This window comes from Cygnus atratus, chromosome 29, assembly GCF_013377495.2.
Source record: "Cygnus atratus isolate AKBS03 ecotype Queensland, Australia chromosome 29, CAtr_DNAZoo_HiC_assembly, whole genome shotgun sequence".
NCBI lineage: Eukaryota > Metazoa > Chordata > Aves > Anseriformes > Anatidae > Cygnus > Cygnus atratus.
In genome coordinates this window covers 1,478,710-1,496,770 of record NC_066390.1, presented here as the reverse complement: position 1 = coordinate 1,496,770, position 18,061 = coordinate 1,478,710, and the positions used below count along the sequence as shown (strand labels likewise).

General features: G+C 63.3%; 1 protein-coding gene across 1 annotated transcript; it reads right to left on the bottom strand.

The window, feature by feature from the left end:
• Positions 1-9,970: 9,970 nt before the first annotated feature.
• Positions 9,971-10,966, bottom strand: NEUROD4 (neuronal differentiation 4). The gene has a single exon (XM_035570320.1). The coding sequence runs from the start codon at positions 10,964-10,966 to the stop codon at positions 9,971-9,973; it is 996 nt and encodes a 331-aa protein (XP_035426213.1).
• Positions 10,967-18,061: the final 7,095 nt, after the last annotated feature.

The following is an 18,061-nucleotide window of genomic DNA, read 5'->3' as shown; positions in this document are numbered from 1 at the left end:
TGTGCCCCCCGCCCCGCTGCCTTCCTGCACCCCCTGGGCTTGCAGCAGTGCGGGTGCCGGGGTGGGGATGCTGCGCGGCGCTCGCGGGCAGGAGCGCTGAGATTTGAGCTGCCCGACAGATGGCCGGCTGCGACCGCTGCTGGGGAAGGGGTGGGCGTCCCCGCGCCATCTGCCAGGGGTCACGGGTGACCCCCCCCCCAAACCCCGCCGCAGGGGAAGGAGGGGTGGTTGGGGGGGGGGTGGGGGGGGGCATGCCAGAGCTTGATTTATAGAAATGTGTTTGGGATGGGTGCGGGTGGGCTCCCCGCGGTTGGATCCCCCCCCCCGCCCCCAGCACCGCTCCAGTCCTCCCAGGGGATGCACGCAGCAGCCCGGGAGCTGCGGTTGTACCCGGGGAGATGCTGTGCTGGGGGCGGGGGGATGGCAAGGGGCAGATTGCGTGGGGCAGGGCACGGGGGGGACAGCGATGCCCCGGGCACCCTCGTGCTCGCTGGAGCTCGTCCCGAAGCTTTTCGGTGGTGAGGCAGCTGGTTTGGGGGGGGGGGAGCGGCTTGCCGCGGGGCTGCCCTGGCACAGGACCCAGCTCCTCCTCCCGGTTCTGCTCCCCCCAGCCCCGTCCTCCACGTGTGCCCACCTGCTGGCCTTGCCACCTCACGCAGCAGCCTCCGGGATGCCCAATTTCCCTTCCATCTCCATCGAGAAGGATCCCAGGCGTCACAGAGAGCTCAGGTCCCCTGCGCTTGGCGGTCGCTGGGCACCCAGGGCTGCCTTCCCTGCACCCGTTTTTGGGGTGAACGGAGGCAAAACCCAGCAGGGACAGGTCACCCACCTTGTGCCTTGCGGGGGTGATGGGTGTAGGGCTGGGAGGTGCTCAGGTGGTGCTGAGGAGCTGCATCCAGAAGGAATTGGGATCTCCGGGTTGCTGCAGGCAGGAGGGGAGTGAGGAGGAACGAGGTGGGCACGTTCCTGGCTGGCTGCTGGTCTCGGGCTGTGAGCTGTGAAGGCTCCAGGGAACAGCCAGCAGGGCTGAGCAGACCCCCCCCCAGCCCCCAGCAGGCTGGTGTGGGCATGGTCCTGCTCCAGCCTTGCCCTTCTGCACCCACAGGACCAGCAGGATGCGGCCGAGGACCCAGCAGACCCTTTGGGGACCTCCACCAGGTCCACCCCACTGGGCACCCTGCGCTCCCTGCCCGCTGCAGGAGGGGACAGCGGTGTCACCCCCAATTTGAGGACCCCCCAGAGCCTCTCCAGGGCCCCCGCCACATCCCCTCTCATCATCTTCCTGCCCCTTCTGCCTAGGACCCTCCGGCTTCCCCCCGAGCGTTGGGAAATCAAACAAAACGAGCGGGGAAGAAAGGGAAGGGGCAGGAGAGGGGTGGAGAGGAGGGGCAGGTGTCAGCAAGCTGCCTCCAGCCATCTGTTGCCAACTCGGGGACTCGGGTCCCCCCCCCCCCCTCCGCCCCAGCTCTGCGTCCGATGGGGCCGATGTGCGCTCTCTGGAGTGGGGGGGGCAGCACGGCAGCGTCCCCCACCTGAGCGCAGCCGCGGCTGGGGGGCTCGCGGGGGGACGGGGGGCACGGGGCTGAGCGCTGCAGCTGAGCTCCCAGGGGGGCTCTGGCCTCTGCTCCCTGCACCGAGGAGGAAAGGGGCTGTCTCCTTGTGTTCCCCCCCCCCCCAAAAAAAAAAAAAAAATCCCTCCTTGGCAGATGTGCCCCCTCCTAATGTAAGGGAGAGGTGAACCCCTGAAGTGAGGCTTTTTGGCCCCGGGCAGCCTCCGGAGAGGCTGCTGGAGCATCTCCCACGCAGGACGCCTGTGCCCGAACCATTCCCCTGGGCGACCTGAGCTGCCTCCGAGGCAGGCAAGACCCCCACACACACATATTTCGGTGAAGGGTTGCTGCAAATTTGGGTCTCCAATCCTTTCATCCATGGCCGGGAGCTGCTTCTCCGTTCCCCTCCCTGCCACCAAAAGGCCAGGACAAGGGGGCGAGCGCGGGGTGGCACCCACGAGCCCGAGACCACCGCGTCTTCGGGCAGGGCAAAGTGAGGATGAGGAGGGTTCCAGCTCCACCCGAGCCCCCGCGGAGCAAAGCCTGCTGCATTATATCCTAATCCGAGAGGCCTTGGGGACCGGGACTCTAAGTGGAGGCTCTCTAATCCCCTCCCGTAAGCGATACGGCGCTAACTGCCCCGATGGGACTCCGGCCACATCTGGTAGGAGAGCCCGCCGGGGCTGCCCGCGGCCGCGGCTCGCTAAGAGGATGAGGATGCGGAGGGGAATATGCTAAACCATTTATGCCGCGGGCACTTTTTTCATCCGCGGCGATCAGATGTCGGAGCCGGCTCTCCGTCTGGGCGGGCGGCACCTCGGCAGCCCCCTCCTCGCCGCCCCTCATCAGGGCAAGCATCGCTGGGACCCTCCCGCGAAAAGCCCTGGCACGGATGCGGCCACGAGCCCTGCAGGTGGGCGGCTTGCTGGGTCCGGCTCCCTTTGCTCAGCCTTTTGGGGAGGGCAGAAATTCCACCCCCCCCCAGCAGCTCTGCCCCATCCCCGAGCAGCCACGATGCTCTACGCCAAGGCTGGTGCAGGAGGGAGATGCTGTCCCGAGCATGGGAAGCTCAGGGAGGGCTCAGAAATTCACTGTCCCTGAGCTGAGCACAAGCAGAAGGGAAAATGACCCAGAAAATCCTCACATGCATGAGAGGCTCAAGGAACCACCTAGAAGGGACCCGGGGGCAGTGTCCCCCTCTCCCCCAGCCCACCTGGGGATGAAGGACTGGGGTCGAATCCTGCTGCGGTGCAGCCAGGAGCTTAGCCGGGCCTTAAGCGTGGAAAATCCTCTATTTGCAGCCACAGTGCTTCCCCCCTGGGGGGCAAACAGAGTGGTGGGGGGGTGGAGGGGAGAGACGAGCCCACCCCAAGCAGGGGCATCGCTGACAGCTGGGCTGGGGCAGGCGCCCTCAGAGCAGGGGTTAACGAGCCACAGCCGAGGCCGTTATCCCATATGGGGTTATCCCATATGGGGGGGGACCGGCACGTGCCGGGACCCTGCCCCACGTGTGGGTCCGAGCCCCCTCTTCTCCAAACCACCCGAGGTGCAGGGTGGATGCTCCGAACCCGGAGATGTTCGGAGCTGCCTCACCCCTCCTGCATCCCTCCCAGCCCCACTGGGATGCTCTTCCCACGAACTAACGAATGCCACCGGGGGAAAAAAAGACCCCAGGGTTTCACCGGGGGGGTTCAGAGCAGAAGATGGGGGCCAGGCAGAGGGGTGGCCACGGCACGGCGAGCGGGGCAGGGATTCCGGCGCTGCTGGCCCGCAGCTGGCTCTGGCCGTTAGGGAGCCAAGCGGTGGCCGCGTCCGTTGCCCGTGGGCTTGGGCTAACGGCCGGGAGCCGGCTGTGCCCCCGCCGCACCTCGCTCCGCGCCCCGGCGCGCGGGCTCCCCGCGGGGACGCGGAGCAGCCAACTGTTCCCCGCAGAGGCCGGCGGGCTGCAGCCCGGGCTAATCCAATCCATCAGGGGGGTAATGAGCTATGAAAGTGCGGATTCAATTAAGGGGGATTGCGACGGAAGGCAGAGCCCCGGCGGCAGACGGAGAAAGGAGCCCGCTCCCCTCTGAAAGGGTCCATCTGTGCCGCCGGGTCCCCTCTTTGTGCTCCCTGAAAGGGACGGCGCCGCACAAAGGCAGCCGCGTCCCCGCCAGGAGCGAGGCTCCGGCGCTCCCCGAGCCTCTGCCCATTTCCCTGGGGGGGAAACTGAGGCACGGAGGGGTGAAGGGAGCTGCGGAGGGCGCCGTGGCAGGGTTTGGAGGTCTCTGGATGCTGCTAGCAAGCTCGTTTGCGGGTGATTTGTGTTTTATTTCTGAGTTAGGGGGGTCCTTGGCATGTGCTACAGCCCTTCAAATATCGCGGGCATGGCTGCTGGCTCAGGACCCATCGCCCAGCTGAGACCCCGAGCTTTGGGCTGGCTTTTGGGGCCGCTCTGCCCCGCTCCTACAGCATCCTGCATTTTGGGGGCCTCTTCCCACTGCTCCGTGCCGGCACCGGTCCCCATCCCCTGGCGTGGGGAAGCCGCTCTGCTTCGTGCTGGACAGCTCGGGAGTCCCCCACACCACCCTGCTGGGCTCCGTGCCTCAGTTTCCCCTGCTGGGAATGGCTGGTGGAGCCAGAAGCACCCAAAGGTGCATGCAGGGGCTTCAGCACCTTCCTCCCCTCAGCTCCGACCTCCGGGCATCCAGTTCTGGGACCCCCCGAGCATCGTTCCAGCTGGAAACACCCCCAGGGGCCTCTTCATCGGAGAGCCCCCCGCCTGATTACAACTTGGGGGGGATTGGGCCAGGGATGAGTTTAAAGACGGGATTATTCCTGTACAAATTCTGATTAAACCGTCCCCAAACCCTCCTGCTACAAGATTAAGCAGAGCTCTAATCTCACCCGAGCAGCAAGACTTCGTCAATAACTCCAAATCTCTCCGCTGTTAGTTTATCTGGTGGGGATTAAGCAGGGAGGTTCCTGGACTTGTATAATAATAATAATAATAATAAAATAAATAACAAAAGAAGCGCGTGTGTGCTGGCCGGTGCACAACAGCTGTCATTGCAGGCGTCGCAGCCAGGGCTGGGGCTGCCCGAAACGCCCGCGTGGGGCAGGTTTTCTCCTCCCCCAATGTGGAGCACCAGACCTGAGCCCTGGGGACACCCCAAAAATGTCCTTCGTGGTCCAAGCATGAGCTCTGAGACTCCCATATGGGGGAGGATGGTGGGACCTGGAGGAGAAGAAGCTGCTGCACGCTGCATCCTCTGAACGGAGCCCTTGGTCCTTTGCCCACCCAGCCCAGAGCCCCCCGTGGCCACCCAGCCCCACCAGAACCCCACACCACCACTGGGGCAGGACCGTGGTGTCCCTTAGCTGGTGTCCCCTTGGGTACCAGGAGGACACGGAGCATCCTCGGAGCTCCCTGCTTCCCTCAACGAGGTGCTCCCAGCCCTGGGAAAGCTGGCTGAGCCGGGATGGTCCTGGGATGCGGGATGCTCTGGAGATGCGGGATGGACTGAGCAGATGCCGGGGGAACGCCGGCCCTAATCCCCTGGCCCCTGTTGAGTAAACACTCTGTACAGCTTTGCAAACAGATTGAAGCGCGGCTGATCTGGAGCAGAGCGGAGAGCTTAGGGGCTCAGAGGAGCCAGCGCCGGGATTTGCACGAATTCCCCGCCCCGCACTGGCGGGAGGCTCCTCCGGAGCCGGCGGGATGGGGACCCCCATGGGGCTGGGGGGACATGGGGAGGGGACTTGGCTCTGCCCCATTCCCCTGGCCCCAAAGCAGGGCATGGGGGGGACGTGGCAGGGCAGTGGGGCAGCCCTGGGGGTGCCTGGGGTTGGGGAGCAGCTGCAGGGATGTCCTGAGGAGCTCTGGGTGGTCTCCAAACCCCTGAATCGAGGGAGATGAGATTGCTCCAGGGGCTGGCCTGCTCCCAAACCCCTCAGGTCCCATTCCCTTCAAGCCCACCAGCTGGGAGAACACCCAAGGGAGCTGCACGGTCTGGGGACACATCTACCCCGTGGAGCCTCCTTGCCCTTCGCCCATGCTGTGACGGTGCTCGGCATGAAGCCCCTCTCTCGCTCCTCTCCTCCAGCCTGGCTTTTGGGGTCCCTCCTGCCTGTCCCACATCCCCGTGTGGAGCTTCACACACTGCTCCGGGGCTTGGTGGGCTGCTGGACAGATGTGCAAACGATGGGTTGCTTTGTGCCACGCGCGTGTGCCTGGGGGTCCCAGCTTTGCACAAGCCCCATCGAACCCTCAGTGCCCTTTGGGGGCAGACAAGCCACGTCCCAAATCCCCCCGGGCTCAAAGGGGTGCCACCACCTTGTCCCCCGGGACCACGTGCAGCTCCTCACCCACCGGCCCTGCACTAATCAGCAAGAAAGTTAGTTGCCAAAATCTGATGTCCCCAAGGGGGAAAAGATGATTAACTCGAGAATCGACCGTCCGATATTTCGGCTTAGTGGGAAAAGCCTCGTGGCTTCCCAAGCTGGCCACATTAGGAGCTCAGTGGCTCACGGCGTTATCAGATTACAAACAATATCAGAATTACAGCTTTTAAAACTGGGTTTTAAAAAGGCTTAGCAATTATACAGCTCGGGGCTCTCCCACCCCACTGTGGAAACCAGGGCGACTCGGAGCCAGGACCCCTGGAGTTGCTCCAACCACGGCTTTTCCAGGGCGAGCTGGGGTGTCGTCTTCCCTGAGCACCACTGTCCCCAGGATGGAGATCAAGTGGACTTAAAGCAAAGCTTTAGAAGTCCTAGAGGTGTGCAGAGCTCCGCCAGGTTTGCTGTGGCTATTTCTGAGCCTCATTTCCCTGCCGAGTTCATCTCTTTTCACCCCGTTATTGAACCACGCTGGGGGACACACGGTCTCCCTGCTCTGGCATATCTCCGTCCCCAAGTGCTTCCAGCTGGGGCACCTCCAGGAAGCCTGGCACCTCTGCGTGCTGAGTCCACCAGGCTAAACCTCTCCGCTTGGGGTCCCACCACCCCACAGAGAGCCGTTTCCCAAAAGCGATGCTCTCCCATCACGTTGAGATGCAGGAGGAGAGGACGGACCATCCCCTGCTCCAGCCTCCCTGGTCCTTCTTCCCGAAGGAGCATCCTCCAGCCCCAGCTGAGACACGGCATGGGACGGGGGGAGTTTTTAACAAAGGCTCCTTTGTGCTCAATGCTAATTAGTCATTAAGGCCGGGTAAGTGCTCCTGATGGACTAAACTCATGGGGCAGGGACCCTGCTCTCCTCGCACCGCAGCCAAGATGCCCACCGTGGCTGCACGTCCTCGCTAGGGACAGTGACAAGTGGCACTGCTGTCCCCAAAACCTGAGCAGACGGTGAAGCGTCTGCATGCTGCAGAGACACCAGGGCATCCCCCTGAGTGTCCCCCCAAGTCCAAGAGCCCCCCCAAGGCACCAGGAAACGGCTGTGAGCTCACAAGGGACCGTGCACAAGCACAGTGGCGTTGGCCACAGCCTGGTGCAGCTCCCTGCGTTTTGGAGATGAGTTTGGCCACCGAAGGGTGCTGGGGGGGGCCGGGGGGGCCAGGGCACAGCTGGACTCTGGGCACCAGCACTGAGCTGGCAGCGTTGCCACAGCCAGAGGCTGTTTTTCCCTCCACTGCTGCCCCAGCATCCTTGCAGGGGTCACTGCGGGGGGGTCTCACCCTCTCTGCCGGCTGCAATAACCCCCAGCCCACGGCACGCACAGCCTGGGGCAGGGTAAGACCCCGGTGTAGGGGGGGGGGGGGTCCCCTCTTGGTTAGGGGACTCAGGAGGCCTCCACACCCGCCTGCACGTCCCCCCATCCCTTAGCAGCAAAGCTGCAGCTGCGGGCCCCCCCCCGAGAGAGCCCCCTTGCCGTGCACAGCTTGCAGGGACGAGGCGCTCGGCGGCTCCCACCGGGCTCCGTGCAGCAGCCGGCGTGGGGATGGGGGGGGGACGGGGAGGCACCGAGCGGCACAGGGACACGTGGCACTCAGGTCCCCATGCGAGGGGACGGCGGGGACGAGAGGCCCCAGCGGCAGCCAGGAGCTGCTCCAGGATTTGAGCACAGCTGGGCAAGGCAGGCTCCGGCGAGCAAAGCGCCGAGCGCGGGCAGGGCGATGCACGCCTTGCACGTGGCCGGGGTGAAACCAGGACGTTGGTGCGTGCACACCTGCGTGTGTGTACATTTTGGCAACCTCCTGTGTGTGCACACATGCAGCTGTGTGGGGGGGGAGCAAGAGGATGGCGTGCCAGCATGCAAAGTGCTGCTGTGCACGTGTGATATTTGTGTGTGAGTGCGGCTGTGGGGGGTGCGCATGGCTGCTGGGGTGCAAGGGGAGGTCCCCATGTGCGTGTGCGAGTCCACACGTATGTTTGGGCACACGCCAACATGTGTGTGAGCATGTTTGTGACGTGCAGCCCATGAAAACCAGTTGCAGATGGTCGAAGTGTCAGGGACAGCGAGCAGAGCCCCAGGGCAGAGCCAGCAGCAGCTGGATGCTAAATGCCACCACCCCACGGGGGAGCCCAGTGCCACCCACCTCCTGCCACCCCTGGGGACCATCCTGACTCCCAGCAGCGCACGGAGCCCAGCCCCGTGGTCAGGGATCCCAGCTGGACCCCAGCATGGGGGGGTTGGGATCAAAACTCCCCGGGTCCTTCTGGTTTCCCTGCCAGGCAGCCCGCGCCACCACGCTGAAGACCACAGACAAGGAGACGACAGCCCCGCGGTGATGTTGCTTCAAACAAGACCACAACTTTATTTGAGCTAAAAACCCAATTCTGCTTTCTTTACAAAAGGATAAACATTTGCTCTCAGTACAAAAGGAAACAAGCCCCGGGATCCAGGGGCTGGGCAGGGACCTCCGGAGCGCAAATCATCTCCAAATTCCCAACTCTGTACAAAACACCTCGGTAAAAGAGTGAGGTTCGGCCAGCCGGGCTCGCGAGGCCAGTGGGGATTTCAAAAATAGTTGCCTGCATTTTCTTGAAAACAAAAATAGTTGCATAGCCTTTAAAAGTTATTGCTCATAGAAATACAGGGGACGAGTTGGGAGCTGCTGGGCACCATCCAAAACACGAGAAATGGCAATGTTAAATATGGAGTTCACCATTAAATATGCAACCCCTCGGCTAAAGTACTTGGTTCAGTCACCAGAAGATAGACCGCCAGGGCAGGAGGAAAATAAATTAAATAAATAATGGCTAATAAATAATCCTGGAGCAACAGCACTGCAAAAACCACACGTCTCCACAAAGCTAACTCCAACTAAGCACTTGGAAGTCAACCGGAAAATGAGGAGGTTCTTCAGCACATTCCACATTTCATGTAAAACAGAGGGAAATAAATTAGACACGCACCCCCCCCCCCCCCCCCCCCCCAAGCAAATAATAAATAAAACAGGGAATTAAGACACGCTTCTTTTGGCAGGATGTCTTGGGAACACGGATCGTGGTAGGTACTCTACAAACCCTAAGAAGACGCGGCCCTGTTGGCTCCTGTTTCAGCTCTCGAGTCCGGGATATTTGTGCTCTGAAAGGTCGAGCATCCTGCAGCGAGGTGCCACGATCCGTGACAGTCACCTGCTGGTTTTGGGTCTGAGGGCTGAGACTGAGGACCAGGGCAGCGGGGACGAGCCGAGGAGGGATCATCACGGAGATCTTGACGGGGCAGATACGGTGGCACGGGTCTCCCTCGGGTGAGAAGCAGCCCCGGGGGTCTTCTGGGGGTGGTCCACATCATTCCCACCTCTGGGGCTGGACCCTTGGCTGCTCTGGGAGGGGAACTGGACAACCCGAGGGGCCCGAGGGGCTTGGGGCTCCCACCCCGAGGAGGGAGCGAGCCGAGCTCTGGAGGCTCAACAAATGTTTGTCCCTGGTGCTGGAGCGGGCTCACATCAGGCGAAGCTGGAAACGTGCAGGGCGAAGCCACCTCCGTGAGCATCTCTGGGGAAAAGGGAGAGGGGAGCGGCGGTTCAGCTGTGGCCGGTGGTGGAGCTCAGTACCCAGGCTCCGCCACCCGAGCAGGATTCAGCTCTGGAGCCTGGAGCAGAAGAGCTGTGCAGACAAGAGCCCCTGTCCCCAGCTGGACGTGCATGGGACCAGCTCCTTGGAGCTGGTCCTGCACCGAAACCCCTTTCCCACCACACCTGGAGGAGGTGTTGCGGGCGTTTCACGCAGATACAGGGGTCTGCAATCCGGGTTCAGATCTCAGGAAGATCTCTGGGGGCAGCTCTGAAACTCAGCGAGGTGGCACGGGCTGGGGGAGGACAGGAGGGCCAGCTGCACCTCGCGCAGTGATGTCCTGCAGAGATGCTCAGAGGTCTCGCGCTGCCCCGGAGCAGCAATTCCCTTGCTCCGGCTGCGTCCCTTCTAGAAACAGCTTCGTAGCTCGGCCGAACTTCTCCCTGTCTCCAGAGTTCGGGTCTGACCCTGCTTTGCTACTCGTTGAAGATGGCATTGAGCTGGGGCCCGGCCACGTGGTGCGGGTAGGACTCGTAGCTCATGTCTATGGGGATCTCGTAGCGGGGCACCGCGCTTTGGAAGTGTGCTCCGTGTCCGTGTGCGCCCGCCAGGCCGACCGAGGGGTAGTGGGCCATGAAGGTGTAGGATTTATCCAGGTCTGGGGACCCGTCTTGCTTCAGGGAGAAGTTCCCGCTGATGCTGAGGGGCGGCGTCAGGGGCCCCTCGTAGGGGGGAGTGGTGCAGTCATTGGGGTGGGCTCCGAAGGACGCATCCACCAGGCTCTTGAAGGTCGGAGGCTTCAGATGCAGCAGGTGGGTTTCCATCGACCCGTAGGGCGGGCTGGGGAGCCCCGGGGACTGGTAGCTGAAGGAGTGGCTGGAAATGGCCGAGTCGCACACCGGGGACTTTTCTTCGTGCTTCTCCAGGAACAGGGTCTGCGGCCCCAGCTGCAGGCAGCCAGCCACCAGGTTGCTGGTGGGCTGCGACAAGCCCTTGCAGAGCATCTCCACAAAGCTCTTGCCTTCAGGAGTCTGCCCCGTTTCGAGCACCTCAGACAGAGCCCAGATGTAATTCCTCGCAAGCCTCAGGGTCTCGATCTTGGACAATTTCTGCGTCTTGGAGTAGCAGGGCATCACCCTCCTCAGGTTGTCCAGAGCATCGTTCAGGCCGTGCATCCGCGTGCGCTCACGGGCATTGGCCTTCACCCGCCGAGCCCTGAATCGCTCAAGCCTCGCCTTGGTCATCTTCTTCTTCTTTGGTCCTCTTCTCTTCGGCTTTTCCCCGTCATCTTCTTCCTCCTCTTCTTCCTCGATGCTGTCGTGCTCTTCGTTCAAGCCAGGCACCAACCCGAAGGGACCTTGCCTGCCGTCCTCTTCCTTCAGCTCGCCTTTGGAGCTCAGCGTTTCATCCATCCAGGCTTGGGTGCTCAGGAGCTCCGCCATCTCCTTGGGCTTGGCGTACGTCTTCGTCATCCCTGACCTCTGCAATAAGGGGATAAGGAGAAGTTAATGAATCCCAGCAGGAGATTCGCTCGGTGCATTAGGAACTGAGCACAAAATCATCTTCCAGAGACATCGACTGCTTTCTGTCCTCCAGTGGTGCCTATGGAATCTGTCTGTCTACCCCTACAGCAGTTTCTAGTGATTTTTGTTATGTGCCCATCATTGTAACGTATGGCATCCAGCACAAGGCACCACAGTTATGGTTTTTCTACTAAAAGGCGTAGTTTCAGACAATCTTTATGGGGCTGTAATCAGCTCTCAGTCCCGTAGCCGACACGTTGAGTCAGGAGCCACTGGAGCTTTTTCCTGGGGACTTCCAGTAATTTACTTTGGGGTTATTCCCACCCATGAGTTTGACTTGGAGCCTGATCTCCCCCTGGTCCAGCCCCATTCTCATGGCTTCAACCCTGATTCCACTTTGTGGGCTGCAAAAGGAAGCCTGAAAAAGTCAAGGTCCCTCTGCTGAGCTGTCCCTGGAGCTTCTCCTGCCCTAACCTGAGCACATTTGCCTGCACCTTCATTTCCCTCTGCCATAACGAGCGCAGTCCTGCTGCACAAAGCAGCCAGGGTTTCATGTTAATCAGCCCCCCAGATCCTGTCACCGTGCCTGCCTCATTTAATAAAGCTTAGCATCTAAGCAGCTTTGCTGAAAGTGTGCTGTCCAAGCCTCGGCTCCACCGCCCCTGCCCACCCCACGTGGAAAATCCCACTTTTAATATGCGTGATGGGGCTCGGGGGCTGGATTAGGGTGTTAATTGCTCTGCCCAGCCACCGCATCCCGGGAGGACCATGTGGCCCCAATTAACTCTCGGGTAAAGCAATCGGAGGCGGTCAGATGCTCTGAGATCTGGCGAGCGAAGGCGGTGAAGGAACATCTTTGGGATGAATTGATGGGGCTGGCCGAGCCGGGAGGGAGCAGGGTCCAAATATCCTCTACCAGCACCCTGGGAGGACCACAGCTGAGCAAGGGCTGCACCCGCTTCGCACCAGAAAGGGCTGCAGGTCTGCTCGGACACCCCCCCAGGCCACGGTTCTGGGGCTGTGAGCCCGAGGGTTGCTTTCCCTCCACCCTCGGAGACCTGGCCCTGCACCCCTGCCCTCAGCACCCATCCCTCGCTCATCCTCTGCACCACAATTCCCTCCCAGTCGGGTGCTATCGGTGAAAAATTGCCAGGTTTGGGGCTTTGTGCGAGAGGCAGGACCAGCTGGTTCCCCCCTTCCCGGCACTTTGCAGGGCAGTATTCCCGTGGGAGGGTGTCAGGAGGTTGCCCCTTTGGAAATGATTTCCAGTTTGAGCTTGCAGGGATTTTGCTCTCACTTTTTCTCCAGACTATAATAAATAATAAATAATTTTTAAAAAATGGGGAAAAGGTAGGCAAAAATGGAATTGGCTGATGAAGTAACTTCCCAGTTTTCCAAGGAAGATGAGGAGAGCTGGGAACCCACTGCGAGCGGGAAGCTTTTCCAGCCTGTTTAGTTTGGATACCTTTCCGTTTGGACATCTCCACCCCACAGTGTCTGAACGAACCACCAGGAACCCACTGGGAGAAAGCTAAAAACTTCATTTTCAGTTTGCGATGGCTCAGCTCTCCTGAGCTCTCCCGGTTCTCCCTTTGTGTCATGGGGCACCGGGCTCTCATCCCAAAACAAGCAGGTTCAATTCCTTTTCCTTTCCTGCAGGACCAGGAACTCGGCTTCGATCCTTTAGTGGTTTCCTTCCAGCAGACTTGATCCCCAAGAGGAGCACGGCTGGTTCGGGACAGAGACTGACTGCAGGGCTGAAGACCCTGACCCCAAACAGGACCACCCGAAGCAGAAGAAAGGGCTGGGAGCCAGATCCGGGGGAGATGCTGGCACAAGAGCCAGGCACAAAATGGGAATTCAGCTCAGAGGTGGGCAGGAGGGACAAGGCAGCCGCAGGAGGACCATGAAAATTAGGATTTACCTGAGACCTCTGCACCGTGTCCTGCCTGGGAACGCAGCAGGACGTGGCCCAGCTGTACGTGGACCCGGTGGGCTCTGGCTGCCAGGGAGGTTAAAAACCCTTCAGCTACTCCTTCAGCCCCAGTATGGCCATGGGATCACTGGTGCCTTTGAGTCCTGGACCCAGGAGCTTCTCCAGCCCAGTCCCACTCCTGGTCCCAGTCCCAGTGCAATCATCAGCCAAACAGGTGCGGAGAAGAAGGGATGCGATGGATTTTTTTGGAGGGGAATAAAACTGCTCAAGGGCACCCCTGCAGCACCCACACACCCCTGGAAAAGTGGGAGGAAGCCGGGGGGTGCTGGTAGCTACCAAATCCAGCCCGTTCCCGGGATGCGGGGCTGCAGGAGAGAAGGGGGCGAGTTTTGGGTCCAGGCTAGGGGGGAGCCAGGAGCTCCCTTGGCCTCAGCTGTGGAGGCTCCCTCCCCGCTGGGCTCCTGGCCCCGGGCAGGATTCACTGGGAAAAGGCACTGGGACCCCCCCCGGCCTCCCCCCTCGGGTTCTCCCCCCCCCCCCCCCAGGACTCGAGAAACAAAAGCCGGAGGCTGGGGCATCTCCTCCATCTCCCCCCACCTCCATCCTGATCCACAGCCCAGCCCCGACCTGCTTGGGGGAAAAGTGGGAGGGGGACCGGTCCCGGTGCCACCGGCGGCGTGGGGGGCCCGATCCCGCCCCGACGGCCACGGGGAGCCTCGACCAGAGGGACCGGGGGGGGGAGAAGGACACCGGTTGGGGCTGGGGGCCGTGCGCCCCCCGCTTGCTCCCCTCGGGCTGGCGCGCAGCACCGACCCCCCCGGGGGTGGCTCCCGGTGCCCCGTACCCTTGCGACCCCCACACCGTCACAGGGCTGGGGGGGGGGGGGGGGGTGGCACGGAACCGGGCGGGGAGCCCCGTCGGAGGGGCCGTCGGGGTCCTCCGTGTGTCCCCCGGGGGGGTCCCGGTCCGCCCTTACCTGGGCACCGCGGCGAGTCCCCGCTGTCACTTGCCCGGGCGCATGGTGGCGGCGGCCCCGGGGGGGCGGGCGGCGGCACCGGGGGCGGCACCGGGAGAGGCACCGGGAGCGGCACCGGGAGCGGCACCGGGAGCGGGCACAGCTCCGCTGTCGGGCGGTTTTGAAGCGCTCCCCGCTGCCGGCGGCTCCTGCACGGCCGCGGCTCCCCCCGGTGGCTCCTCCTTCGGGGGGAGGTGACCGAGCCCGGCTCCTCCCGCTGCCCCCCTCCCCCGGGACCCCGACGGCAACCCCCGGCACCCCGCGGGTGGGTGCTCTCCGGAGGGCTCCCGTGGTCCCTGAGCATCCCTGGGTGGGTGTTTGTGGGTGAGCAGCCTGGGGTGGGGACGTGGGTGGGGTCCCCAGGGTGGGTTCTCCAGGGTGGGGTCCCCAGGGTGGGTGTCCCTGGGTGGGCTCCCTTGGAAGAGCACCCCAGGGTGGGCTTCTGTGGGTGGGCACCTCCAGATGGGTGCCTCCAGATGGGCACCCTTAAAAATGCACCCCTGAGATGAGCACCCCCAGACCAGCACCTCTGCATGAGCACCTGAAGATGGGCACCCCTGGGTGGGCACCCCCAGATGGGCACCCCCAGAAGAACACCTCGGATGAGCACCCCCAGATAAGCACCACCAGATAAGCCCCCCCCGATGAGCACCCCTGGATGAGCACACCCAGATGGGCACCCCCAGTTGAACAGCCCCAGATGAGCACCCCCAGATGAGCACCTCTGGATGGGCACCCTGAGACGGTCACCCCCAGAAGAACACCCTTGGATGAGCACCCCCAAATAAGCAGCCCAGGATGGCACCCCTGGATGAGCACCCCCAGATAAGGACCCCAGGATGGTCACCCCGATTGGACAACCCCAAATGAGCACCCCCTGGACAAGCACCCCCGGACGAGCACCCCTGGAGGACCTCCCCAGTTTGCCCAGCACCTGGACGGACCCTGCCCCACTCTCCCCATCCAACAGGGCACGGCCATGCAGGACATGGCAGCGACCCGAGGCCGTCCCTTTATCCCGCAGCACCCACCCGGGGGCTCACCCTCGGGTGTCACCACCCGTGGCCCTCCTCGGCCGGGTGCTGCGCTGAGCAGCGGAGCTCGGGGTGGCCCTGGGTGACGTCGGCTCTGACACAGGTGCTCGGGGTGGGCGCGGGGGGCTGCGTTTCCCTCCCGGCTGTAATGAGAGTGCGAGGGGGAGTAATTAATTGCTGGTACGGCCAGAAGGGGCCCGTCTGAGCTCGCTGCTGCTCAGACAAGAGAGAAGGGGCCCAGGGCTTCTGCCTCCAGCTCCGGACGGCGAGAGGGGCTTATGGAGAGAAAAATAAAATAATAATAAAACACAAAAACAGATTAATTAAGGAGGAGAGAGCCAGGGAGCCCTGCACGGATCTCGTCTGCCCCGGACAGGCACCGGGGCAGGGAGCACCTCCCCCAGCACCGCTTCTCCCCTCTCCCCCATTGCTCCCCAGTACAAACCATTCAGTTACTGGGCTCCTCGCTCTCCCCCTGGCCAGGGGGTGGCACCCCAAAAGCCACCCTCTGTTGCCGGGACCATTGCCCATCGCCGCTCGGGGCGCTCCGACGCGCGGAGGACCCTCCGCATTAATTGAGAACACTCGCCATCACGTCCTTGGCAGCCTGGGATTACAGGGAATACTAATTAATTCATTAGCGGCTTCATGGCTTACTTCCCAGCGCCGGGCTGGGCCGGGCAGGGGGAACAGCTTGCAACCAATAAATCTGCCTGTTGCCACTGCCCCGCGCCGCCATCCCCTCCCTGACAGATGGCTCCAACAGGTTCGGCCCCACAAAAGGGACGGCGGGCACCGCCGGGGGGGGGGGGGGGGGAACACAGTGACGTCCCCGTGCTCAGGGCCGCCCGTGGCCCCCCAGCGCCTGGGTGACCCTCGAGCGCAGGCCGGCCGCATTGTCTGCCGGCCCCGCTGCCTTTCAAGGCCGGCCACGTGCCGCACGCTAATCCCATTGTGCGGGGGGCTTGGCATCTGTTCGCTTATGGGGGATCACCTCCCCCCCATACCACCACCACCACCCCCCCCCAACAACCCCTGGGACCACTCTCTCTCAAGATGTTCCCCTCGTCCCGCTCCTGTCGCCAGCGGGAGCACCGGGATGGGGTCCTCGGTGTGCATGGGGGGGGGGGGGGGGGGGGGAAGGTGGGGGGGGGGGAAGCCCCCACCCCACCTTGTGCCATCCCATCCCATCCCATCCCGGGTGGGTGCCGGGAGGGGAGGGCAGCTGCGCCGGGCATTACCATTTATATTGCACGGGGCCATGGGGGACTTTGCCTGCTGGACGCGGGGAGGAGGGGGCAGGGGGTGAAGAATCCGGCCCCTGGCAAAGCAGGGGGGGTGCTAATGGTCCCTGGAGCCAACCTGTGCCCAGCTGTGCCCCCCCCCCCTCCCCGAGACCTCCCACCCGACGTGTTCTCTCACCCCCAGCGTCCCTCCCGGGGGTCCTCCATCCCTCTTCTCGTCATCCCACGTGTCCTCACCCCCCCACACACACACACACCCTTCCCATCCCCTGGGGGGTTTCCATCTCCAGCAGTCCCCCCACATCCCCTGCAGGTCCCCCCACGTCTCATCCCATCCCTCCCGCTGCCCACGTCTCCTTTCCCCAGGGGCTGGTGGCACGGCTTGGCACCGCGTGTCCCCATCCTGTCCCCCTCCACCCCTGCTCATCCCGAGCCTCAGTTTCCCTCTGAGCTCCCAGGGGGTGACTTCACCATCCCCGTGACATCTGGAGAGGAGGTGACAGGTCCTGGGCTTGTCTGCATTGCCCCCACCTTCCCCACACCACTGGGCTGCCCGCGACCCCCGTTGGGAAAGCCACGATCCCAAAGGAGCCGACCTGCGGGGCTGGAGAATTTGGGGGGACCTGGAGCAGGTCCTGCTGCTGCAGGAGGAGCTCGGGCTGGATTTGGGGGGGGCTCCGCCTTAACGCTGCCCCATCCCGAGCACCAGACAGGGGGCAAAGCCACCACCCAAGTGCTCAGAGCAGGATGGTGGGGGGGGGCCCGGGGAGGACAAAAGCCCCGTCCCCTTGTCCCACCGGTGCGCCCAAGCCCAGGACCAGCCCCCAGCACCCCTGCCCAGCGCCCAGCTCTTCTCTCCATCCCATAATCTGATTGCTCCGGAGAGGCCGTGGCCTGGAAGGGAGGGTAATTGCCAGAGTAAATATTGTGAAAGCCCACCGCCGCCCCGGCCCCCGCTGCCCACCGCCCCGCCACTGGGGCTGGAATTCCTGGGCCCGTGCGGAAACGCAATTACCGCGTATTAACGGGGTCTAATTTAATCCCGGCAGCTGCGCCGGGGCCGCCTGATTTGCATGACATTGGGGAATGCAATTAAAGAGAAATCAGGGGCTGGGGGGCCCGGCTGGGCTGTGGCGGGGAGGGGGGGGGGGGGGCGGCCCAGGCGCGGCCGGCGCTCGCTGACCCGTGTTTGTCAAATTGAGCGATGGTGGCACCGGGACGAGGTGGCGGGGTGGGGGGGGTGGGGGGGGGGATGCTCTGCATGACAAAGGGGTCCCCCCCCCGCTGGCTTGGCCCTGGGGTGCTCCCGAGCACCCTGGTGGCCCCACGCCAGGTCCGGCTGGCCGCAGGGGTTGTCACCGCGCGGTGGCTGCTGGCTGGAGGAGAAGGGACCATCCGGGGTGCTTGGGAGGCGTCAGGCGCTGGGGATGCTCTCGGGGGACGGGTGGCATCCCCATCCCTCGCTGCAGCCCCCCCCCCAGCACTGGGACGAGGAGAGCCCCACGCTTGTGGGCACCCAGCCCGTCCCGATGCTGTGCAGGGCTCCGGAGATGGCCCCGGGCTGAGCTTTTCTCACGGCTCCCTGCCTCAGTTTCCCCCGAGCAGCCTCCCAGACAGCACGCAGCCGGGGGTGGGATGCTGCCCGAGCGCCCAGATGGGCCGTGGGGCACAGCTGGGCTCAGCACCCAGCCCCGCCGTCCCCCGGGGAGCACAAGGGGCTCGGGGCCAGCGCGGTTGCTGGCTCGCTCCGCTCTTGGCTCCCTGCAGGACGCCTGATGGCACAGCTGGGAAATCCCACACGCGCCGCCCGCGGCC

Bases quoted from the DNA above. Each gene is read 5' to 3' on its own strand.
- NEUROD4 (XM_035570320.1), bottom strand. From the start codon at position 10,966: ATGACGAAGACGTACGCCAAGCCCAAGGAGATGGCGGAGCTCCTGAGC.